General features: G+C 41.8%; 1 protein-coding gene across 8 annotated transcripts in view; it reads right to left on the reverse strand.

Annotated features, from left to right (window-relative positions):
* Positions 1-26,264, reverse strand: part of apaf1 (apoptotic peptidase activating factor 1) — a 250,376-nt gene that overhangs the window by 201,620 nt on the left and 22,492 nt on the right. For all 8 annotated transcript variants that reach the window (XM_070897457.1, XM_070897452.1, XM_070897453.1 and 5 more), the window contains 3 exons: positions 24,496-24,679; positions 23,345-23,457; positions 16,165-16,296 (listed from right to left, as the gene is read on the reverse strand). In XM_070897457.1, the coding sequence (XP_070753558.1) occupies positions 16,165-16,296; positions 23,345-23,457; positions 24,496-24,679 (429 nt within the window). The remainder of the gene's footprint in view (positions 1-16,164; positions 16,297-23,344; positions 23,458-24,495; positions 24,680-26,264) is intronic.

A 26,264-nucleotide genomic window follows, 5' to 3' on the forward strand; every position in this document is an offset into this window, starting at 1 on the left:
AACATTCTACACTCCACCCCAACCGGAGTCATGTGATCTCCTGGGAGAGACAAAAACCAGATTAAAAACCCAGGCCAATTGGGGGAAAAAAAATCTGGGAAAATTTCTCTACAACCCATCCAGGTGATCGAAACTAATCCAGGAGATCACCCTGGCTGTATTTGATTCCCTGCAGTACTTACCATCGTACTGCAGCCTAATCCCACTTACCAGCTCTAGGTCCATAACCCTGCAGGTTACGGCATTTTAAGTGCCCATCCAAGCACCTTTTAAATGCGGTGAGGGTTTCTGCAGCCACCACCCTTCCAGGCAGTGAGTACCAGACCCCCACAACCCTCTGCGTGAAGAAGCCTCCCCTCAAATCCCCTCTGAACCTTCCACCAATCACCTTAAAACTATGCCCCCTCGTAATTGACCCCTCCACCAAGGGAAATAGGCCCTTGGTATCCAGTATATCCAGGCCCCTCAAAATTTTGTACACTTCAATGAGGTCTCCTCTCAACCTCCTCTGTTCCAATGAGAACAAACCCAGCCTATCCAATCTGTCCTCATAGCTAAGATTCCCCATTCCAGGCAGCATCTTCGTAAATCTCATCTGCACCCTCTCCAGTGCAATCGCGTTCTTCCTATAATACGGCAAGCAGAACTACATGCAGTACTCCAGCTGTGGCCTAACCAGAGTATTATACAATTTAAGCACAACCTCCCTGCTCTTGTACTCTATGCCTCGGCCAATAAAGGCAAGCATTCCGTATGCCTTCTTAACCACCTTATACCTGGCCTGCTACTTTCAAGGATCTGTGGACAAGCACTAGAAGGTCCCTTTGTTCATCTACACTTTTAAGTGGCCCACCGTTTAATGTGGATATTAGCCCTCCCCAAGTGCATTACCTCACACTTCTCCGAATTAAATTCCATTTGCCACTGCTCTGCCCACCTGACCAGTAGATTGATATTCTCCTGCAGTCCACGGCTTTTCTCTTCATTATCAACCACACAGCCAATTTTAATGTCATCTGCAAACTTTTTAATCATACTCCCTATATTCAAGTCTCGATCATTGGTGTATATCACAAAAGCAAGGGACCTAGTACTGAGCCCTGCGGAACCCCAATGGAAACATCCTTCCAGTCACAAAAATATCCATCAACCATTACCCTTTGCTTCCTACCTCTAAGCCAATTTTGGATCCAACTTGCCACTTTGCCTTGGATCCCATGGGCTTTAACCTTCGAGGCCAGTCTACCATGCGGGACCTTATCAAAAGCTTTTCTAAAGTCCATATACGCTACATCGTACACACTACCTCATCGACCCTCCTGGCTACCTCCGCAAAAAATTCAATCAGGTTAGTCAAACACGATCTTCCCTTAACAAATTAGTGCTGACTGTCCCTAATTAATCCTTGCCTTTCCAAATGTAGATATATTCTGTCTTTCAGGATTTTTTCCAATAGTTTTCCCACCACGGAGGTTAGGCTGACAGGCCTGTAATTATTTGGCCTATTCATTTCTCCCTTCTTAAACAAGGGTACCACATTAGCAGTCCTCCGGCACCATGCCCAAATCCAAAGACAACTGGAAAATGATGGTCAAGGCCTCTGCTATTTCCTCTTTTACTTCGCTCAACAGCCTGGGGTGCATTTCATCTGGGCCTGGGAACTTATCTACTTTCAAAGTTGCTAAATCCGTTAATACCTCCTCTCTCTCTGTTTATTTCATCCAGAATTTCACATACCTCCTTGATAGCAGTATCTGCATTGCCCCTTTCCTTTGTGAAAGCAGACGCAAAGTATTCATTAAGAACCATACCAACATCTTCCGCCTCCACACAAAGATTACCCTCATGGTCTCTAATAGGCCCTACCCTTTCTTTAGTTATCTTCTTGCTCTTAATATATTTATAGAACATCTTTGGGTTTTCCTTAATTTTACTAGCCAAGAATTTTTCATGCTTTCTCTCTCTTAGCATTCCTAATATCCTTTTTAATGCAGTGGAATATCAAGCCATTAAATGTGTGTGTCTGGGCAGAGACCCACAGTCTGACTCAGCAAATAAGGGACATCAAACCTGCTGAAAAGTTAACATAGGAAAGTGCAGGACTGGAAAGAAACTATGCAGTCCATGTGACCAGTCTCTAAAACGAATAACTTTCAATCACCCAATCCCGCGAATACCTATCCAATCTTCCCTTAAGTTTTTCCACACTATCTGGCTCCATTGTCTATCCGGGCAGTCCCTTTTACATGTTCAATATTCTCTGCGTAAAATAATTAAATCTCCAACTGTCTGTGCCTCTTCTCTCGTCTACGCTTGCGCTCAAGTTCTACAACGGTAATCTCAAACAAAGCAGGGTTTAATTTATCCATTTCCTTAAGAATCCTAAATATTTGAATATAAACCCTGACCCTTCACTTCTCCAGATTAAACAATCTTGGGTTCTTCAACGCCTCCTCATATCTAAGATTCTAAGTATCAGGTTAGCTAATCTTTTCTAAACTGTTACTAAACTGTCCTTGCTTTATAGTTCAGCTATCAGAATTGTACAGAGTACTCCAGGTGTGGCCGCATCAGTGCCTTGTACAGAATCATTAGCAAGTCTTGAGATAAGTGCTCTATCTGTCTGATTATTAATCCCAAGATCAAGTTTTATTTCCTTACTGTTGCTGTACCCGACACTGCTGTCTGTAGTGAGTTATCTGCCAATAGCCTGACAGGAAAATGCTGGAATCCAATTTTTAAGTAGTAACAGATCACTTAGAAAATCATAATACGATTAGGCATAGTGAACATGGTTTTATGAAAGGGAAATAGTGTTTCATAAATGTATTAGTTTCCTGAGGCTGTAACTAGCAGGGTAGATAAACTACATAAAGGGGAACCAGTGGATGTAGTATATTTGGATTTCCAAAAGGCATTCGATAAGGTATCACATTAAAAAGTTGTTACCCAAGATAAGTGCTCATGGGGTTGGGGTAATATATTAGCATGGATAGAGGATTAGTTAATGGACAGAAACAGAAAGTAGGGACAAACGAGTAATTTTCTGGTTGGCAGGCTGTAACTAATGGGGTGCCATAAGGATCAGTGCTTGGGCCTCAACTGTTACAATCTATAGTAAGGATCTAGATGAAGGGACTGAGTGTAACATAACCAAGTTTGCTGACGATATAAAGCTAGGTGGGTAAGTAAACTGTGAGGAGGCCACAAAGAGTCTGCAAAGGGATATAAGGGAAACTACAGACCAGTTAGCCTAATATCTGTGGTTGGGAAGATGTTGGAGTCCATTATTAAAGCAGAAGCAGGACATTTAGAAAATCAAAATTCGGTCAAGCAGAGTCAGCATGGATTTATGAAGGGGAAGTCAAGTTTGATAAATTTGCTAGAATTCTTTGAGGATGTAATAAACAGAGTGGATAAAGGAGAACCAGTGGATGTGGTGTATTTTGACTTCCAGAAGGCATGTGGCAAGGTGCCACATAAAAGGTTACTGCACAAGATAAAAGTTCACGGGGTTGGGGGTAATATATTAGCATGGATAGAGGATTGGCTAACAAACAGAAAATAGAGTATGGAAAAATGGTTCATTCTCGTGTTGGCAATCAGTAACTAGTAGGGTGCCACAGGGATCAGTGCTGGGACCCCAAATATTTGCAATCTATATTAACGACTTGGAGGAAGGGACTGAGTGTAACGTAGCCAAGTTTGCCTATGATACAAAGATGGGAGGAAAAGCAATGTGTGAGGAGAACACAAAAAATCTGCAAAAGGACATAGACAGGCTATGTGAGTGGGCAAAAATTTGGCAGATGAGAGTATAATGTTGGGAAGTGTGAGGTCATGCACTTTGGCAGAAAAAAAAAATCAAAGAACAAGTTATTATTTAAATGGAGAAAGATTGCAAAGTGCTGCAGTACAGCGGGACCTGGGAGAACTTGTGCATGAAACACAAAAGGTGCAGGTACAGCAAGTGATCAGGAAGGCCAATAGAATCTTGGCCTTTATTGCAGTGTATTGGGAGTATAAAAGCAGGGAAGTCTTGCTACAGTTGTACAGGGTATTGGTGAGGCCACACCTGGAATACTGCGTGCAGTTTTGGTTTCCATACGAAAGGATATACTTGCTTTGGAGGCAGTTCAGAGAAGGTTCACAAGGTTGATTCCAGAGATGAGGGCGTTGACTTATGAGGAAAGGTTGAGTAGGTTGGGCCTTTACTCATTGGAATTCAGAAGAATAAGAGGTGATCTTATGGAAAAGTATCAGATTATGAGGGGGTTGACAAGGTGGATGCAGAGAGGATGTTTCCACTAATAGGGGAGACTAGAACTAGAGGGCATAATCTTAGAATAAGGGGCCGCCCATTTAAAACAGAGATGAGGAGAAATTTCTTCTCTCAAAGGGTTGTGGATCTGTGGAATTCGCTGCCTCAGCTGGGACATTGAATAAATTTAATCTCAGAAACATACAGTTTCTTAAATGATATGGGAATAAGGGGTAATAGAGAGCGAGCAGGGGAGTAGACCTGAGGCCTTGATCAGATCAGGCCATGACTGTATTAAATGGCGGAGCAGACTCGAGGGGCCGTATGACCTACTCCTGCTCCTATTTCTTATGTTCTTAGACAGGTTAAGAGAGTGGGCAATAAGGTGGCAGATGGAGTACACGGAGGGGAAATGTGAAGTTATTCATTTTGGTGGGAAGAATAGAAAAACAGAATATTTTTTAAATGGTGAGAAACTATTAAATGTTGGTGTTCAAAGAGATTTAAATATCCTCATACAGGAAACACAGAAAGTTAGCATATGCAGGTACAGCAAGCAATTAGGAAGGCAAATGGCATGTTGACCTTTATTGCAAGGGGGTTGGAATACAAGAGTAAGGCAGTCTTGCTACAATTATACAGGGCTTTGGTGACAGCACACCTGGAGCACGGTGCACAGTTTTGGTCTCCTTATCTAAGGAACGATATACTTGCCTTAGAAGCAATGCAATGAAGGTTCACTAGATTGATTCCTGGGATGAGAGGGTTGTCCTATGAGGAGAGATTGAGTAGATCAGACCTATACTCTCTGGAGTTAAGAATGAGAGGTAATCTCATTGAAACATAAAATTGACAGTGGTTGTTTCCCCTGGCTGGAGAATCTAGAACTAGGCGGCATAGCCTCACGATAAGGGGTCGGCCATTTAAGACTGAGATGAGGAAGAATTTCTTCACTCAGTGGGTTGAGAATCTTTGGAATTCTCTACCCTAAAGGGCTGTGGATGTTGCGTCATTGAGTATATTCAAGGCTGAGATTGATAAGAGTTTTGGACTCTACGGGAATCAAGCAAGATGGAGATCGGGCAGGAAAGTGGAGTTGAAATCGAAGATCAGCTATGATCTTATTGAATGGCGGCGCATGCTCGATGGGCCCCAAGGGCTATTCCTGCTCCTAATTCTTATATTCTTATATATTCTTGTACTTCAAGTTCACTATGTTGTATCCCGTAGTCTAGAGCCATTTAGTTATATTTCCATTGTTTATTTCCTTACCTACTCTTCTCATTTAACGTAAACTCCTTTCATTCTTCAGCCTACCTTCCCAACCCATCCAAATCCTTTTCATTTTGGGTTGCCTGATCGTTGTTATTTCAAATCCCCTCATTCTTACCTCACCCCCAATATGGTGTCATCTGCAAACTTGGACCTCACCAATAACCTTCGCCATGCTAAGGGATGCAATTATTTAAATTACAAACATATTAAAAACTAATATCCTGAAAGAAGCCCTGCATTTGAAGAGGAACATTTTTTTACTCGACAATTAGTTTTCTGCACTGCACAGTTGAGCCCAGCAGAGATTGGCATCGGACTGAAATGTATAAAACGGAAGTTCCTCTCTCCAAACCCACACAAAAGCAATTACCATCACTAACTCACTGAGCCAGTCATGTCACCTGTGTTTACTAATTCAAATCCTTCATGTAGTTGGACTTAGCAACTTTAGCTTGCCACTATCTTCTAGTGTGATCAGCACTCATAGCTCATGTTTATACTGAGTGTGTCTGCCATTATCGAGCCTTAATATTTGAATACTCGACTCCTGACACCCCTGGAACTGTACCCCATCAAAGGGTTAATGCTTTCAGGAATAGGGGGAGGGGACAAGAGAAAACTGGGGGAAAAAAAGGATGGAAAAGAAAGTGAACCATAATTCTGTGTAACAATTTGAGTTTTTTTTAAAAAGGTGTATGACAGCCAGATCCCTCTCTTTAAGGCTGGCTGAAAAGTTTTATACAATTGCACAAAGTTTTTATTCATTTTTAAGCATTCCAATAAAATATTACAGTAAGAAAATTATTCCTGACATTTGATAATGAATTTTCAGCATCAGGGTTTCGCAAACGTAAACCTTAAAGCCAGCCGATGCAGGAGAACAGAATTTAGTGGAACTGAGTGAAATGAGCAAATGTGAATAATAAACAAAACTTAACTCTATGATTTCATACTGTTAGCAAAGCACTTTTACAGTTCGCCCAGAACAGTGTTTCCATTTAAAGGAAGTGAAGTATGAGCAAGCGGTAAAATTATGCATTACTTGGGGCAGGAAATGTTCTCTTGTGCTCAAGTGTTCCCAGTAGTGCAACATAAAGATCAAAACCTGTTCCACTAGGAGCTGCCAAAGAGAAAAATGGTTGCCTTCACTTCCAAAAGTAAGAATCTAAAGGCTGATACTCCGGTGTTAGCTAATCTTAGAAAGATAGAGAGAGAAGATGGTGGAATGTCAAAGCAAAGTGCTAAAAGGTGATTAATCACTGTTATTACATAGCTACCCATCAAAAAAGGAGTAAAACTGGCTAACCAAAGAGAACAAAGGTCAATTAACTTATTGAGATGACATCTGAACTTGTGCTGCATCTCATCAAAAAGTATTTTACTCCAAGCAAGTCGATGCATCAGTAAAGGGGAGAGATTTCAAATATCGCAACAGTGACAGAAGTGAATAATAGCATAGACATATAATAAGAGCATACACGCAATGACTATGGGTCGTTATATCATCGTGGAACAGGAGGAACAGAGGGTACACAGGGCATAGGAGGTGCATGATTAACTTTAAATGCACCAGATAGGGACATCTCAATACAGTCAGCTGCCTGGGCATGGCAAGGGAGCAGTGGCCGAGGATGTTCAGGCTCACACGGTGTCGGCCTTGGCTCAGTGGTAGCACTGAGAGACAAGGTCGTAGATCCAGGTCCCACTTCAGAGACTTGAGCACATAATCTAGGCTGACAGTTCATCGCAGTACCGAGTTCGTTCTTTCTTTTCACAAAAGAAACTATACCTTAGATGTGCAACTTGGTCCATAAAGGAATAAATCAACTGTCCTCACTGCCCTACTACTGACCGTGAAGGTCACCACTGCCCTCAACTTTATGCCACAGGGCCTTCTGTGCACCCACAAGAGTAAGCTGCTTTGCCCTCTATTTCTCCATTAAGGATGTACCTGAAGCTATGTATTGCTATGTACCCTGCACATAAATTATGGCAAGATCAGTCACAACAGGCTAGGAGACAGGTGCACTAGAATCTCAATGTCCTATTCTATAGCAAGTGTAGTTTAATTGGCACTATCTAATTTGCATTTCTAGTAACTCACTGGCCAGATCCTTGCCAAGAATTATTTTCAGCACTACAATATTTTATATAGATATATATTTTATAACTGCAACTTTCCTTCATGTGCACACATGTCCTCTGCTGCTACCTTACAGTAATTCCATGTCTTACTTCTGTACTTTTTAAGTCATGCACTTTCTTCTGGGCTTCCCGCCAGTTCCTCCAATGACAGAAATAGCGTTATCTCTATGCATCATCTATTCCTGTGTTTTACCCTTTATTTACATGCTAGGATGCTAGATATTTAGACTAAAAATGTGCTTGCATAGCTTTATTTCAGAGATTGCCAACATTTACAGAGCCTCAATGGTAAATCAACTTCTTCTGGGGTGCAGACTTTTCTTCAACAATTGTGCTTTCCACAGCTGGGATCTCAAAATGTAATTTTATAGTGATAACTGGTTCATTAGCTGTTTGATAAGTACGAAATGAATATTGTCGAGATGTGTCGATGGGCTAATTTTACTGCTGTTAATAAAATGGCACTCTCATAAATCACATGGTTTAAAGTCAAAGTGAACCATAATTTTGTTATCAGTTCAATGGCATTGGTGAACATGTTTTCCCCTTTTAAGTGAAAATAAGAATGGTCGTCCCCGAGGGGGCTTACAGCTAGGGGTTAGGTGAGTTCTCACATTGTCCTTCCAGTCCTTGGACCTGAACTCAAACAATGCTAATTAATTTCTAATTTGCTAAAGTGGGAAAGAAAATGTAGTACAGAAAGAAATTAACATGGAGCTAATGCCATGTTTCAATTCCTACTGCTCCTACGTTTAAAGACAAAATTGATCACCAGACTTGAAGGAACTTAGCCATGTGAGGAAGCAATGGTTTATTTGTTCAGGAAAGAGAATTCAGAAGTGTTACGACTATGTCCAACTAACTGGATGAAAGCTATCTCCCCCTCTAAATCTAGGCTGACACTCGAGTGCAGTGCTGAGGGAGGGCTGCACTGTCGGAGGTGCCGTCTTTCGGATGAGACTTTAAACCGCGGCCCCGTCTGCTCTCTCAGGTAGACGTAAAAGATCCCATGGCACTATTTCGAAGAAGAGCAGGGGAGTTTATCCCCGGTGTCCTGACCAATATTTATCCCTCAATCAACAGAACAAAAACAGTCTATCTGGTCATTATCACAGTGCTGTCTGTGGGAGTTTGCTGTGTGCAAATTGGCTGCCGCCTTTCCCACACTCCAAAAGTACTTCATTGGCTGTAAAGCACTTTGAGACATCCAATGGTCATGAAAGGAGCTATATAAATGGAAGCCTTTCTTTCATTCAATTGTAAAGGTCCTACATGAAATGAGTTTGGGCATTTCCTAATGAGTCAGAACCACAGCAGAAGAATGCCCACATTCTGCATTATGGTGGAAATCTCAGACTATAAGATCAGCTGGTGTGGAAATCTAAGTGGAATTGGTGGAGGGCAAATTGTTGGAGAAGTATACTGAGCTTTACTCTATACCTAAACCATTCTAAAACAGACTTAGCAGTTGTATGACAATGCTGAAAGTACAAAATTACTGCATTCCCAACAAGGGCACCTTGATAAGAACAGAAATCCCAAAATTGGGTTACGATTATATTTTGAGTATTAGTGCAGACCTGTACCAAACAATTTCAAAGCTTTTATGGGCCACATCAAAAGTGGAAAGACTGAGGAAGTAAATCATAATATTTGACATCAACATGAAAAACTAAATAAGTAAATCAGCAATTACACTGGATTTACATGTATTCAATAGCACAATAATGAAAATGCTCACCTATTGACTACATCCAGACAGTCCAGTAACCATTTCTAATTTCCTACGAATCATACAACCAGCAAGATCTTTGAACAGCGATTGTGTACTATATTTGCTGTAACAAGTTTTATTTAAATACAAGACCAAACAGTATGGATGTCTATTCTGAAAGTTTAATTTTAACAATCCTTAAAAGATTTACCAGACCATTTGCACGAGCAAATTAAAGCATTGTGATGGTGAAATTAGCCCAACAGTATAGAACCATGTCCTCACCCTCATAGGAATCCCTTTGTATGAGGTTTTAATTTTAAATACAGGATGCAGAGAACTGAGAGAAAAAAGCTCAATCTATAGCAGTGCAACAATAAAACACAGGTGATGGTAATTGGAGCCAGTTTGCCAAAGGAGCTTTCAAAAATCATTTCATTTATTTATTTTAGGGAAGGGAAAAAAAAATTCAAATTAGGTCCCTTTCCATCTGTATCTCAGAATGGCAAGCTTTTTAAAGCAAAAATGAATACCTTTTAATTAAACATTTTGTTGAAAACCTACTCAAATTCATCATCCAGTTTGTATTCAATTCATTATCAAAACTATACAAACAAATGCAGTTATGAATAGACAAACAATGTGGCTGTTCCAATGAGAAAAATAAATGGTTTATAATTCAAACATAGACAAAAACTGTAACAAATATGTAACCAGTTCAGTCTGCCATGTTTGAAATGGGTCTGGTTTTTTCCCCAGACACACACTATATTGAGTTGTTGTTTTTTTAAACAATCTTAGCCTGAACAAACTTTTTGAAATTTGTCACCTAGCTTTTCTTCAAAGTATTTTGAAAACAATCAAACAGATATTGCTGAGGCATGTATTCAAGCAGCTGGATTAACTAAATGCTGCTGATACATCCTTGGGGCCCAAGTTTCCGCCCCCTGTAAAAACAGTGCAGTCTGCGCCGACTTTCTAGAATAAAAAGGGCGCCGAAAAGTTCTAATTCTCCGCGCTCCTCAGGAAGTCTTCGGCCTCGGCGTAGCGCAGCACAAAGGCTGGGGGGGTGCGGAGCCAGGTCTCGGCGCTAAAAACAGTGCCAGGACCTCTGCACATGCACGCTAGAGTGTGCGCGCATGAGCAGGAGCTCTTCGCAGCCCGAATCTCTGCGACGCTGCGTGGGAGGGGCCCGAAGTACGCTGCCCCGAGCCCTGGCCGAATAGGCTCCCCAGGCATTGAAGATGTGCTTAAATAGTTATCGGGACTCGGGCTTCCTAGAAACACCCACACCGAATATCGCTGGGATGATCCGATTAACTGGGAGCCCAGAAAGCAACGTCTGCCTGAGATGTCTGGGAGGGAAATCGCTGGTTTCATTGACAGACCGACTGACAAATCACCCAATGGGAAGTAAGTTGGAGGGAGAGCCCACTCACTTGCTATGGTTGGGAGTTACAGAAGCCCATGTTCGGAGTCAGTCTGTGCTCTGATCAGAAGATGGGCGCTCCGGCCACGGATGTTTTAACAGTGACCAAAGCTCAGTAACAGTGCAGAAAACTTGCACACAACTCCTGTTGACAGATGCAGCTTTCCCCATTTAACAAGACTATGTTCTGGTTGAGAGAAAACACTCCAGGTAAGTGGCTGATACGGACTCATGACTGAAAAGCTCAGATGTGGGACCTGCCCGATATTGATGACTCAGAGCTGGACTCGGGATCCACGTCTTTGAACATCTGACAACCACAGATTTCGGCAAAGATGACACTTCAAGACCGCATCCGCGGGGAGCGTGCCTAGACTGGGGGAGAAACGCCCTGCTTTTATTCCGGACTGGTTGGAATTCTAAAAGTGGAATCTTGCAATCTGGAAGCACCAAATTAATAAACACCCAAATTAATAAGCGTTTAGGTACAAAATGTGCCAATTCCGGTGCATGCTCCAGTCGTCAAGGTAGGACTTCTAATTTTTATTACTTGATTTAATGTTCATTTATTATTATTTAAAAATTATAATGGTTTCTGTGCATCTTTATGGTTAAAAGTGAAGTGTTTAATGCTTTGTAAAATCCCTTAACTTCCCTTCCCCCCCATCTCTCGCTGCCTGCGCCTAATTTATAAAGTGTAGGCAAGGTTTTTCTGAGCGTACAAAAATCTACACTTACTCCATTCTAAGTTAGTTTGGAGTAAGTTTTCGCTGCCTAAACTTGCAAAACAGGCGTAAGTGGCCGGACACGCCCCCTTTTGAAAAAATTTTTTTTTAAACAAAACTATTCTAATTAACTAGAATTGGAGCGAACTAAATGCCGAGAATTGCAATTTCTAAGATACTCCATACTAAACTAGTTGCTCCAAAAAAATAGAAGCAACTCGAGCCGAAACTTGAGTCCTATGAAATTCAGACTGCAGAATGTACCTCACAGTAACCAGGTTTCAGCTTTGTACAAAATTATTGGCCTGGAATTTGTGTTCGCCATCGTTGCAACTGTGAATCTGACAGCAACTTCTGGAGTATGCAGATGCGCAGCTAAACATGGAAATCCAGAAGTTGCTGTTGGTCATTCCCTGCTTCTCCACAAGGAATGACCTGTTTAACTCTGCACAGCCGGCAATCAATTGATATCACTGAACTGCTGAGAACTTGAGCTTTTAGGCTGGAATATCACTCATAAATCCCCTCCTGCAAAAGGTTAAGCCTTGTGAATGAAGTGCACCTGGGTTTTTAATGGTGTACTGAGTCATAATTACTGCTGAACCGTTCTGGCCCTGAAAAACTAATTTTAGATTTGTGAAATGTCACATTTTTCCATTATGTTAAAAATTCAATTTTTTAAATAATTTTGTTTTCCGTTTATTCATGATATTTCACCTTTTACCTTAATCCCATGTGTCTGCCCCAATCTTTATTTCGCTCTCTGTAAAATGATTCAAAAGGGAAGGAAAATCAGTGCATTTTACTTCCTGGTTTGCTGTCTGTGAGAATTCTTCAATGTGATTGGCTGCTTAGCCAGCTTGATGACATCACTGTTGTGGATGCTGGAGATCCCCTAGACTTAACATGAGTTTCAAATTAACGTCAGGAGAAGTGAAATCAACATCAGAGAGATTGCTAGATCTTTGTGGACAGCTGTCTTCGAGGTTAGTGGCGAGTGCCGTCACTTCGCCGCAACTGCAAAATCCGGGCCATTGAGTCCTAACACAGGGTTCCGGGAGAGGCTGAGGCCTTGAAATTAAAAATTTTAATGAAAGTATTAAAAGAGAAATTGACAATTTATGGGCTAAACATTAATTATGTCATTGTGAAATCTATCATTTATGTTTTTATTTTGTTGAAAACCTTGTTTTGGACATTAGAAAATTTGAAGTTGTTGAGGAAAATGTGAACCAAAAATGTTGTCATCTCTTAATAGAGTTGGAAGTTGGATGTAGGAAAACTAGAGTTGGACACATGAGAAAAATAGGCAATAAGAAATGAGTTAAGTTGTAAAAGAGATTGGAAATGATTTTAATTATGAGAAAAAGGTGCGACATCTAGGGGTGATGGATAAGCATGAAGGAACAAAGTGTTAAAAATCACAACAGAGGAAGTGTACAGGAAGTGCATGCAATACACAAAACCTTTAATTGACTATGGTAGATGTGCATACATACACACTAATGGAACTCCTGTGGCTTTGCATATGGTGAGTTGGAGCATATGCTGTTTGAATGTGTATGCATGAATTATTCTGCTGCTTAATTACTGTTACGTAAACAGTTGGTGAGGTCAGAGTGTAATTGTTTTTCAGGCAGCACAATGCTGGCTTGATTTCTCGCTTTCTTTTAAGTAAGAAATACATTTGCTAAGATCACTCACAAGTTAGATACATTTGTGCTTTTATGTCAATGATTATATTTCTTTATACTTCTTTTGAAGTGTAACATGGAAATTTGAGTTGAACACTTCAAAGTGTGACAGACAGGAAATTTGTGCTAGAGGTATCATTTTTATATAACTAGAAAATCTGGTCAGTATTGTTCAGAGAAAGACATACAATGCACTGTTTTATAAAGGCAGGAACATTACACCACGTAAAACATAATGGCCCGAATTTTGCGGTGGTAATGACGACGAAACTGTCAGCGTTCGCTGTCATTACCCCTCTGAATCAGAGTGTAACTTCAGGATTTAGTGCATGCGCAGATCAATGCGGAAATCCTAAAGTTGTGGTCAGTCCTTCACTGCTCCACCACAGGTTGCACTGTGGAAATTACTTGAAATCACATACAAGAGCAAAAACTTTCCATTTTACGATGGAATATCGCCGCTGAAAATTCCTTAAAACATTAAAACATTAAGCCTTGTTGAAAGAGCTGGAACTCTATTTTTATCGACGTATTGACTGCTAAAAAACATTCTGGCCGTGAAAAACTAATTTTATATTTGTGGAATGTCAGATTTTCCATTATTTGGATTTTTAATTAATTTGTTTGATATTTCTACCTTAACATATGTGTATGTCCCAATCTTTATTTTGCTCTCTGTAAAATTTATAAAAAATAAATCAGAATCTGTGCATTTTACTTCCTGGTTTGCTCCGAGAATTTTTCAATGTGATTGGCTGGTTAGCCAACTTGATGACATCACTGTTGCTGGGCACTTAGGATTCCCCTGATTTGGCACCAGATTCAAACAAAGACTAGGAGAGCTGAAATTCACGCTACAGAGATCACTAAATCTTTGTGGGAAGCTTTCTTTGAGGTTAGTGGCGAGCACCGTCACTTCACCGGTGAACTCAAATATATTATTCTCCCACTAAAGTAAAGGATTGTGTCCCTTTTACGCCACAGTCCAATTGCTCTTAAACTTATAATTAGGTCAATTAAGAAGCTACAGCCATTCACCTCCAGTAATGTGTGTTTCTGGAGAGTTTATTTGTTTCTTTATTTAAATATGGCCTGGAAATGTGAGTTCAACAGACAAGAACTGCATGCTACACATACCATGTTATAATATTTCAAGTGTATTTTCATTGTAGCTGCTCAGAGTAAGTTAGAGGATACACTATTTTGTAAGGAGAGGAACATTATACCATGCAAACCAGAAGGTATTATTCTGTTGCAAAAGTGTAGGTATATGCCCCCTTAAGGCTACAAAGTCTAACTAATGTTAAGTAAACACTGGGTGAGTTCATTCAAAAGTTATTTTTTCAGGCTGAACCCTGACTTTAACTGTAAAGTAAGAGCCAGCAGACTTTGTGGATTTGGTGATGGGCTATCCTGGAGAGTTTTTCTATATATTGCAAATGACTGCCATTGTTTCTTTTAACATGACACAGAAATTGGTATTAGCCAGTGGGTGACATCTTAAGTATGGTAAAAGCATCTATGTGTTAAGAAAATACATAAAATGATATTCCCCTGCAAACTGCAATAATATTAGATTTCAAATCATGTAGTTCAAATTGTGTCATTCAATCTCAGAACTTAATCATCATACCTGCGACTGGCAAAATCATTTGCCAAAATTACAATCCAACCATGAAAAGCAGCACAGGTGGGCATGCATTTCAAAGTTGTGTCATCTCATGAATGATTTAAAATCAAATAAATCCTTGAAGTGTTCCTACCGATATGTGATGTGCCATAGCTTACACGTTGCTCTATATATTCAACTGAATTCCAGGTATTGTGCAAAAAGTAAGCATCTTACTTTACAAAGTCTACAATTACTCTACAAAGTCCCAAGTGGCTGGAATCAGGCTCAGCTGTACTAATATACAATGTATTTCAATACTGAAATTCAATTTATTATGCGTACTGCCATTCTGTGGCAAGAATAAATACTGCAGCAGAATGGCAAAATAAATACTGGAATCCAGTGAAGTAATGTTCCCTTTTGGCCACTCAGTATAACAGTCCCAAGTACAACTTGGCCTAGAAATCCCGCGGGCGATCGGCTAAAAAAAAGGGGAAAAAGATGCGCACTTACCAGAACCTGCTACGCCCACGAGCGATCCCGGTCTTGAGGCTTCCAATCACTGCGTGTCGGAGTGCGTGCACGTTGGAGCGTCTGTATGCTGGAGCTGGAGTCACATGGCTTTGGGCAGCCAATCAAGGTAAAGTATTTTCTCATTCATAATAATGGGAACTCCGTAAGTTGAAGTTCCCATTATGATTGAGAAACCCCCTCAAACACCAATAAAAAATTAGAAAAAATACACCACATATTTAACATTAATTTAAATTAAAGTTATTTATGTCTTATTAAAAAATATATATTTTCCCGATTTTTAAAAAAAAGTTCTTTAAATTATAGTTTAAAATAAGCTTACTGTGGGGAGGGTTTTTTCAATTTTATTTCATCATGTTTTGTGTGTTTTAAAACTCTTACACCTGTAAAATTAGGCTATGCGCCTGCTTTTATGAGGCAGAAGAGTTTTCAAGACATTTGCTGGGCAAGATATGGGTAAATACCGCAATCTTGCCCATGCAAATGTCCTCGCACCCGAGATGTGGAGGATCTGTCAAGCCAGAAACTTGACAGATCGGAAAAGCCGGTTTTCAGCGCATGCGCATTGTGCGCTGAAAACCGGCTTTTGCGATGTCTTCCCGGGTCTATACACACTCCGTACGGACCCGGGGAGACTAGGATTTCTGGGCCCTTATCTTTTTGACCATAGTTTGTAATTTCTCTGCATACTTCCAATTTTGCTTGGTGTTTGTTTCTCATCTGTAAAGCAACCAGGGATGTTTTGTACATGTCTGCAGTGCAATAAAAGCCTTACCTTTACATTCCTGTACTATGCTGTGTGCTTGTTCTGGCAGAAGGGACACCTCCAGGTTAACAAAACGTGCTAGGATTTCCAGTCCTTTGTCATTGCTCAGACCACTTTGTACAGATACGAGGAAGTTATTACCTGCAAAACATTTTTAAAAGTTTAACGACTATTTATCTACAGGTTGTACTTATCTAATTAGTAAAGCTAATTAGTAGCATTGTTCGACAACTACCAAGGTGATTCAACATTTGTAGTGATAACTGGGAATCTCACTAAATCCCTGCATCATTAGAATGGTAAGTCTCCATTTATTTTCTAATTTCCTCCTGAGAGTGGTAACTAATATGCTCAAGCACAACTCTATCTGTAGAGTGGTCCTCATAGAATCATAGAAATCACAATACAGGAGACCTTTTGCCTCACTGCAATTTTACGAGCTCTTCCACAAGTTTTCAACTCTAATCCCATTTTCCTATTATTTCACTATCTTTTTATATGCTTCGTTTTAAAATATTTTTCAACTCCCTTTTAACATTACAGTCCCTATCTCAACGGCCACTTATGGTACAGCATTCTATATTCTAATATTTGTCAATTTTTAAAAACTTCCTCTTCACTCCTCACACAATCCCGAATCTATAACCCCTTGCTACCAATTCACCAGCCAGTGGAATAATCTTTCACTCCTTACCCTCTAAAGGCCCTTCAGCATTTTGAAAAAAAATTATTAGCCTGAGACAGTGGCATGGTTATGGAGTTTGCTGTTGGAGATGCAATTAGTCTTTCCAATGTTTATCTTCAGGAAATTGTGACTCGTCCAAGACTGGATGTCTGATAAATAGTCTGACAACACACTTTGTTATCCATTCCCTGACTCTCTGGACTCCCAAACCCAGGTTGCAAAAAAATAAGTAGAATGGGCCTAGAAGAGTTTAGAACAATGGGAGGAGATGTCATTGAAACACATAATAAAATTTAGAGGGCTTGCCAGGGTAGATGCCGAGAGGCTGTTTCCCCAGGATAGAGAGCCTAGAACTAGGGGCCATAGTCTCAGGATAAGGGGTCGGCCATTTAGAATCATAGAAAGGTTAAAGACAAAACGACTTGGATTTATATAGCACTTTCACGACCACCGGACATCTCAAAGCACTTTACAGCCAATGAAGTACTTTTTGGCGTGTAGTTACTGTTGTAATGTGGGTTACAGCACAGAAGGCAGCCATTCAGCCCATCGAGCCTGTGCTGGCTCTCTGTAAGAACACTTTAGCTAGTCCCACTCCCCCGCCCTTTTCCTGTAGCCCTGCAAATTTTTCGTTCAGGTACTTATCCAATTCCCTTTTGAAAGCTACAATTGAATCTGCCACCACTACCCTTTCCGGCAATGAATTCCAGATCCGAACCACTTGCTGCGTAAAAAAGTTATTCCTCATGTCACCCTTTGTTCTTCTGCCAATCACTTTAAGTCTGTGTCCTCTGGTTCTCGACCCTTCTGCCAATGGGAACAGTTTCTCTCTATCCAGACCGTTCATGATTTTGAACCTCTCTATCAAATCTCCTCTCAATCTTCCCTGCTCTAAGGAGAGCAACCCCAGCTTCTCCAGTCTATCCATGTAGATGAAGTCCCTCATCGCTGGACCATTCTTGTAAATCTTTTCTGCATCCTTTCGAAGGCCTTCCTGAAGTGTGGTGCTCAGAATTGGACACAATACTCCAGTTGAGGCGGAATGAGTGTTTTTGCTTTTGTACTCTATGCCTCCATTTATAAAGCCCAGGATCCCATATGCTTTTTAACCACTTTCTCAATCTGCCCTGCCACCTTCAAAGATTTGTGCAGATATACCCCCAGGTCCCTCAGTTCACCTTTAGAATTGTACCCTTTAGTTTATATTGCCTCTCCTCGTTCTTCCTACCAAAATGTATCACTTCGCACTTTTCTGCGTTAAATTTCATCTGCCACATGTCCGCCCATTTCACCAGCCTGTCTATGTCTTCTTGAAGTCTATCGCTATCCTCTTCATTGTTTACTATACTTCCAAGTTCTGTGTCATCTGCAAATGTTGAAATTGTGCCCTGTACACCCAAGTCTAAGTCATTAATATGTATCAAGAAAAGCAGTGGTCCCAGTACCGATCCCCGGGGGATTACCACTGTATACCTTCCTCCAGTCCGAAAAACAACCGTTCACCACTACTCTCTGTTTCCTGTCACTGAGCCAATTTCGTATCCATGCTGCCACTGGCCCTTTTATTCCACGGGCTTAAACTTTGCTGGCAAGCCTATTATGTGGCATTTTATCAAATGCCTTTTGGAAGTCCATGTACAACCGCATTGCCCTCACCAACCCTCTCTGTTGCCTCATCAAAAAACTTGATCAAGTTAAACACGATTTGTCTTTAACAGATCCGTGCTGGCTTTCCTTAATTAATCCATACTTGTCCAAGTCACTGTTAGTTCCTGATTATCATTTCTAAACGCTTCCCCACTACCGAGCTTAAACTGACTGGCCTGTCGTTGCTGGGATTATCCTTACACTCTTTTTTGAACATTTACAATTCTTCAGTTCTCTGGCACCAGCCCCTTATCCAAGGAGGATTGGAAGATTATGGCCAGTACCTCTGCAATTTCCACCTTTATTTCCCTCAGCATCCTAGGATAGACCCCATCCGGTCCTGGTGACTTATCAACTTTAAGTACGGCCAGCCTTTCTAGTACCTCATCTTTATAAATTTTTATCCCATCCAGTATCTTAACTACCTCCTCGTTTACTATGACTTTGGCAGCATCTTCTTCCTTGGTAAAGACAGATGCAAAGTACTCATTTAGTACCTCAGCCATGCCTCTGCCTCCATGTGTAGGTTTCCATTTTGATCCCTAATCGGCCCCACCCCTCCTCTTACTACCTGTTTACTATTTATATGCCTATAGAAGACGTTTGGATTCCCTTTTATGTTAGCTGCCAATCTGTTATCATTCTCTTTGCCCATCTTATTTCCTTTTACACTTCCCCTCTGAGCTTTCTATATTCAGCCTGGTTCACACTTGTATTCTCAACCTGACATACGCCCCCTTTTTTTGATTCATCTTACTCTCTCTCTCTCTCTTTCGTCATCCAAGGAGCTCTGGCTTTGGTTGCCTTACCTTTCCCCCTCATGGGAATGTACCTCGACTGTACCTGAACCATCTCCTCTTTAAAGGCAGCCTATTGTTCGATTACAGTTTTGCCTGCCAATCTTTGATTCCAATTTACCCAGACCAGATCTATTCTCAACCCACTGAAATTGGAGATTTCTCCCTGTCTTTTTCCATAGCTAGTCTAAACCTTATGATGCTATGATAACTGTTCCCTAAATGTTCCCCTACTGACAATTGCTCCACTTGACTGATCTCATTCCCAGAACCAGAACTGCCTCCTTCCTTGTTGCTCAAGAAACATACTGATCAAGAAAGTTCTCCTGAACACACTTCAGAAATTCTTCCCCCTCTCTGCCCTTTACACTATTGCTATCCCAGTCTATATTAGGATAGTTGAAGTCCCCCATTATCTATAGTTCTTGCACCTCTCTAGGACTGAAATTTGGAGAAATGTCTTTACTCAGATGCTTGCGAATCTTTGGAATTCTCTACCCCAGAGGAAGGTGGATGCTCAGTTATTGAGTACATCCTTTCTTCCTCATGTGTTTATCTAGTTTCCCCTTAAATGCATCTATGCTATTCGCCTCAACTACTTCTTGTGGTAGTGAGTTCCATATTCTAACCATTCTCTCAGTAAAGAAGTTTCTCCTGAATTTCCTATTGGATTTATTAGTTATTACCTTATATTTATGGTCCACCACAAGTGAGAACATCTCCTCTATGGCTACTCTATCAAAACCTTTCATAATCTGAAAGATCTCCATCAGGTTATTCCTTAGTCTTCTATTTTCTAGAGAAATGAACTCCGCCCGTTCAATCTTTCCTGATCGGTATAACCTCTCAGTTCTGGTATAATTGTAGTAAATTTTTAGTGCATCTTTTACCTCTCCCACATCCTTCCCATCTCATCATAGGCAGTCCCTCGGAATCGAGGAAGACTTGCTTCCACTCTTAACATGAGTTCTTAGGTGGCTGTACAGTCCAATACGAGAATTACAGTCTCTGTCACAGGTGTACATTCCTGCAGGAGCACAAGCATCCCTGAAAAGGAGCTAGAACTTCCCAAACACAGCGCAGGGCTTAGGAACAGGAGTAGGCCATTCGGCCCCTCGAGCCTGCTCTGCTATTCATTTAGATCATGGCTCATCTGTACCTCAACTCCATTTACCCTTTGTTCCACACACCATGATACAAAAATCTATCAATCTCAGTCTTGAAAATTTCCTTTTACCCAGCATCCAGTCTTTATAGAGGAGCAAGCTGTAGATTTCCACGACTGTTTGTGAAAAAATGCTTCCTGATTTCACGCCTGAATGGTCGAGCTCCAATTTTAAGATTGCTCCCTCTTGTTCTGGATTCTCCCCACCAGAGGTAATAGTTTCTCCGAATCTACCTTATCAAATCCCTTAATTATTTTAAATATCTAAATTAGATCACCCTTCAACCTTCTAAACTGAAGGGAATACAAACCAGGTTTATGCAACCTGTCCTCATAACTTAACACTTGTAAACCCTGGTACCATTCTGGTGAATCTACGCTGTACTCCCTCCAAGACCAATATATCCTCCCCGAGGTTCGGTGCCCAAAACTGAATGCAGTACTCCAGGTGGTCTGACCACTTTTGAATTCCAACTCCCTGGAGCTAATGGCTCAGAATTTGCTGTCAAAATAATGGTGAGGCTAACCGTTATTCACGCACAAATCGCACAGCAACTTCAGGTGAGGACAGAAGCGCAGTTGAACACAGAAATCTAAAAGTTTCTGTACAAGATGCGCCATTCCCCCGTTAGCTTCGGTTTGCCTCACCTGGGGAGGCGTGAGTTCAGGGCCAGGGGCCCGGGGCAGCACGGGCCAGCCGACACTGTGATGTGTGTGCACTAGGTCCGTGCAGCAGAGCTGGTCTCCAGTCGTCTTGGATAACCCTTGCCACTGGACCAAGACCTAGCTCTGTCAAGCCCGTGTGGTGACTGGTGTGCAACGGTCACCCCACATTAAAAAAATCCACGCACAGGCATCTTCCACCCTTCAGGATGTAGTTCGGGTCCTTCATTGAAACACCTATGAACTCATCCTTTTTTTTGGCGTGGAAGCAAGTCATCCTCATTTCGAGGGACGGCCTATGATGCCTCACCATTGAACTGCGTGAAGTTGCTGTATTCGCACGGTAAATATGTATTAAACTCACCACAGAAAGTTAAGGCATGTCAGTTCAATCTAAGTACCCATTTAATGGCGTGATAAGTGTTATTTACTGCCAGTCAACCTTAAAATAACATTTTTAAAATCTTTTTCTGTGTCTTTTTTTCTCTCTTAATCCAATCTTTCTTTCCCTTTCTGTACGTGATTTGATATTGAATTCACCAACTCTAATTTACACTTCCTTGTTCAGTCCTTTCGCTGTGTATTTAACAATCATTCAATCTGATTGGTTAAGAAGATACACAGTTGCTTTCTCTGTTCACCCAGATCCCAGATGCCCTGTAGAGGGCTCCACACTATTTCCATCTTGCATTTCCAGCCACTTGCAGCTCAATCTATCATAGTGATTAAACAGGTCAAGTCTAACCAGCAGTGAATGCCGCTCATTGACCAGTTACAGCAAATTCTGGGCCATTGGCCTTTTTGATTACATTTTGTACCTGTGCACTAACTTTTAGTGATTTATCTAGATGGACACCTGAATCCATTAACTCTTCCACAGCTCTTAATCTCTCACCATTAGCTGCCAGTTAACAAAAAAAGAATGGAGAGAAAAACAAAGATCAAAAGGCCGAAATTGGCCCTTTTGATTAGGCCTCTGCCGCTGGAAAGTGGCGGTCGCGAGGCGGCGCGGAATGGCCACCGACTCTCCATGGAGGGATTGCCATTTTAGAAATTGCCCTTCCTCAGGAGCGGAGCGGTGTCCGGGACCACCCCGCCCATTTTCCCGCCACGGCGTGCACGCGCCGACCCCTAACCGCTCTGGCGGGGATCCCCCTCACAAAATTGCCGCTGACCTGAAATTGCCCTGCCGGAGTAGCACCGCCACAGGCACATGCCCCAACAGCTTTTACAGCACTCTCTGTGAAATGGCAGCGCGGCTGCTCTTAAAGGAGAGGGCCCACTGCCATGGCCCCCATGTTATTTTTTTTTGTCGGCTGACTGTCATATCGGGCTGACAATACTGCACCCGGGTTAGGCCAGGCCGCCACTCGTTCTTCGGTGCCAGGCCACTGGCCCGGCCAAAACCCTCCCCGGTGGCCCAGTAGACCTAACTGAAATAAATGTAGAGTTCACAGTGGCTCTCCCCTTTAACTGAAGGGGAGAGACGTTGTGACGTGACAGCGCGATGACGTCATCAGTGCGGCGCTGATGACTGACAATGGCGGACACTACGTCCCGCCCCCACTTCCGCCCCACTAGTGACGGACCCACTTCTGCCCCGCTGGAAAAAAAAACCCCAAGGAGCTGAATTTCTCCGGATAGGCCGCCGCATCTATTGTGGCAGCCAAGACACTTCTAAAACAGTCGGTGTGCCCCATTTCCAGCAGAGGAAAATTTCTACCCCCAACGCTCTTACAATGCGTGCTGGAGGAGAAGCAGCCATTGGGGAACATTGCTATGCATTCTGGTCATGCCTTACTGACCGACTTCTAGACAACTCTTCTGGAGGCCAGGACGACCATTAGAAACCTCAGTGTTCTCCCAGACTCATCTACATGTCCATAATCTTTTGGCAACAAACAGGTTTAAAATGGGAGCGGGTGGGAGGACTTTTTTCGGCGTTGCACGCTGGCGCACGCCGGCAGACGCTCCCCAGTGGTCCTTCCATACCGCCAGCGTGAGGGCCTCACCAATCCCCCACAGAGGGGAGAGCGCCAAAAAAAACAGGGAAACCGCCGAGTTGGTAGGACCATCAATTTTGGCACTTTAATGTTTAAATGTGTAAAGCAACTTAAATAGCTTGAGTATCTATGCATAAACCAAATACACAAACTTTTTACAATTTTGTTTCTTAAACTTAAACCAGTTTGGAAGTGAAAAGCAATTATTTTAGGAATAAAACCTCATTACCTGTAACTGCTTCAGTGATGCTCTTATCTCTGCTGGTGATTAGCACACGACATTGAACATCAAAACACTTTAGCACCCAGCTGTCCCAAACATCATCCAGAACCAAAAGTGATCTAAATTAGATTTTTAAAAAACTTTAGAGTGTGCAAAATGCTTCACAGCTAATCAATTGCTTTAAGCTGTGACAATTATTAATTGCAATGCGAAAAAAAGAGAGATTTACAAATGCAGCTTTCTAGAAGTACATCGTCTTCTAGCAACAATCTTATAGGTGAGTCGCTTTGCATCCTCTCAACCCAACTTGGGTGTTTCACCTATTGATGCTACATCTTTTTTTTCTACAAAATATATTTGGCAAACTTTGGGATGTGGAACACAATGCTTTTATACTAGTCTTTTATTCTTTCAAATGTTTTATTTATAGCCGTAATGCACACATTTCATTTTCAGTTCTAACCATTTTGGTGAATCACAGTGAAGTACATCACTGAGGAATAGAACACTGTGTACATTTAATACCAACATCAAGCTGTTCCATATTAGACAAAATGCAGGCTCAAGCCCCCTGAGCCCCAAAAAATGCACCTTAACTCAAATCCAGATAAGCTTCCCAACTAAACCAAAGTGATACTTCCACTTTTCGCAATAGAGCTTCTCTCAGGCAGACTATCAGATTCCAAGTATTTTTGTACTATGGACCAGGGGCCAGGTTGTGACGACCCAAACTCATAATACTAATGATTCATACCATTACTGTGGGCCAGATTCAAACCCAGATCCCAGAGGTGAAAGAAAGTGAGCTAAGCCATTGCATCACCCAGCTCTTCCCTTGCCCAATTCAATCTACTCATAATAATCTAAAGTCTATTTTTGCACTAGGCAAGTACACATTATCTAATAATTTGATATGAACAATCTAAACAACAAGGGAATTTCATGTTCAAAATAATTCAAATCAGATAATCTGAATTAAGTAAATAGAAATTAAAAGAAGTCTGTGCAGTATATACATTTATGACAACCTTGATATATCATGTTCCCCTCAGTTACCTCTACTTAATTTTTTAATAGTGAAACATACTAGGTTACATAGAACAAAATACACATCAAATTTTAACTTTCACATTAAAAATACATCTCATCTCCCCTACCTGGGGTATTTACGTGCCATCAAGAAACGCAGTCGGTCCCTGGCTTCCTCGGTGTTAAGAGGTGGGCTTGGGTAACTCTGGGATCCCTGACTAAATCGGCTGCAGAGATTCTGCAGTTTAGCAAGAATACCTGCACGATCCTGTTTTCCAACTGCTACCCAGTGTACTCCTCCAGGAAACCATTCTGCAAAATTATAGCACAGAAAGATTGAATTAAATTACTGAATATATCAAGAAATAGTACTGTACAACAATGCTGGAGAAGTACGTATTAATTAAACTTTACACTTGAACATCAACAATGGCAATAATGCATTTGTCTATTTAGAAAATAACTCTATTCATTATTTGGTTGTATAAGCAACATTTTTCCCATTGACAGTAACAGCATAGAAGCTACAAAGTGAGTATTTTTCTCCCGTCTGAAGCAGGTGTGCTGTTCTTCAACCACTGAAAGCCATCTACTAACCTGAACCATTGTAATTCTTCACGTAGGGTAGAGCAGCATTACAGACAAGCTCACCCTGTCCTCACCTAGCATCATAAACACAACAAATGCAGCTTTCTAGAAGTAAATGATCTTTGAGCAACAACTGTGTAACTAAGTTGCCTTTTCCCTCCTCTCATTCCCCTAACCTCCAAGAGGTTTATGCTACAGCCCTAAATTCCAATAACCATGCTCCATGAGTGGAGCTGGAAAAGGCTTTTCACCCAGGCTGTGTATCCTGGAGTGGGAGGCAGATACAGGCTGCAAACATACAGGAAGGCCTCCAGACCAGTCAGGGTCCCAACATGGAAGCATTTACTGCTGACTCAGGCCTTGGAAGACCATATTGAGAGATAGATGGCTACTAGATTCCAATTTCTCAATAGCGGTAACTCTGGAGGCTTGGAGGATACATGCACTCTCAGGGTTTGTTCTTGCGCAAATCACGCTTACTTATCTTTTGTTAATCGTCCATTGGGATTGCCTGACAGTGCTCTGATGAGCCTATTCTCCCTCGGGACAGCAGCACGAGAGAGAACTCTCTGGTCAGTCCCTTCAGATGCCTGCACAGGTGGGAGCAAGTCTGGAGAGCCAGACTGCTGAGGCACCAAGCGCAAAGATGCAACCTCCAGCAGGTCCATCCCAGGAGTCAGTGGCCTTGAGAAAAAGGTCACCTCTGTCCCTGAACGCTCACTGTAAAAGTGGACAACTATCCACATCGCAGACTCGGACTCACATAGCACTTAAAAGTGTGATAACAGGCCAAAGGAAGTAGAAATGTCACCAAGGGTAACCATCTTAGTGGATGATTTTTTGGATTATGTACTAGAACTGTAGAGATTTTTTGGGTACTGTTAATCTGGTGGTTGATTCCAATCAGCGACCTTGATTTTGGTGACGTCCAATCCAGTGGGCAGGTACAGCAGGAGGCGGTAAGCAGCAGAGAAGCGGCGAGAGATTGTAGAGCAACGTGATCGGGGCCCAGAAGAGGCGAGGGCCCAGGGGCAGCACGGGCCAGCCCACACTGCGATATGTGTGCGCACTAGGTCCGTGCAGCAGAGCTGGTCTCCAGTCGTCTTGGTTAATCGTTGCCACTGGAACAAGACCTAGCTCTGTCAAGCCCATGTGGTGGCTGGTGTGCAACGGCCACCACACATTAAAAAAATCCACGCACAGGCATCTTCCACCTTTCAATATGAAGTTCAGGACCTGGAATGTCAGGTCCCTCATTGAAACACCTGTGAACTCATCCCTTTTTGGTGTGGAAGCAAGTCATCCTCGA

The sequence above is a fragment of the Pristiophorus japonicus genome, chromosome 13 (assembly GCF_044704955.1).
Source record: "Pristiophorus japonicus isolate sPriJap1 chromosome 13, sPriJap1.hap1, whole genome shotgun sequence".
Classification (NCBI taxonomy): Eukaryota; Metazoa; Chordata; class Chondrichthyes; family Pristiophoridae; genus Pristiophorus; species Pristiophorus japonicus.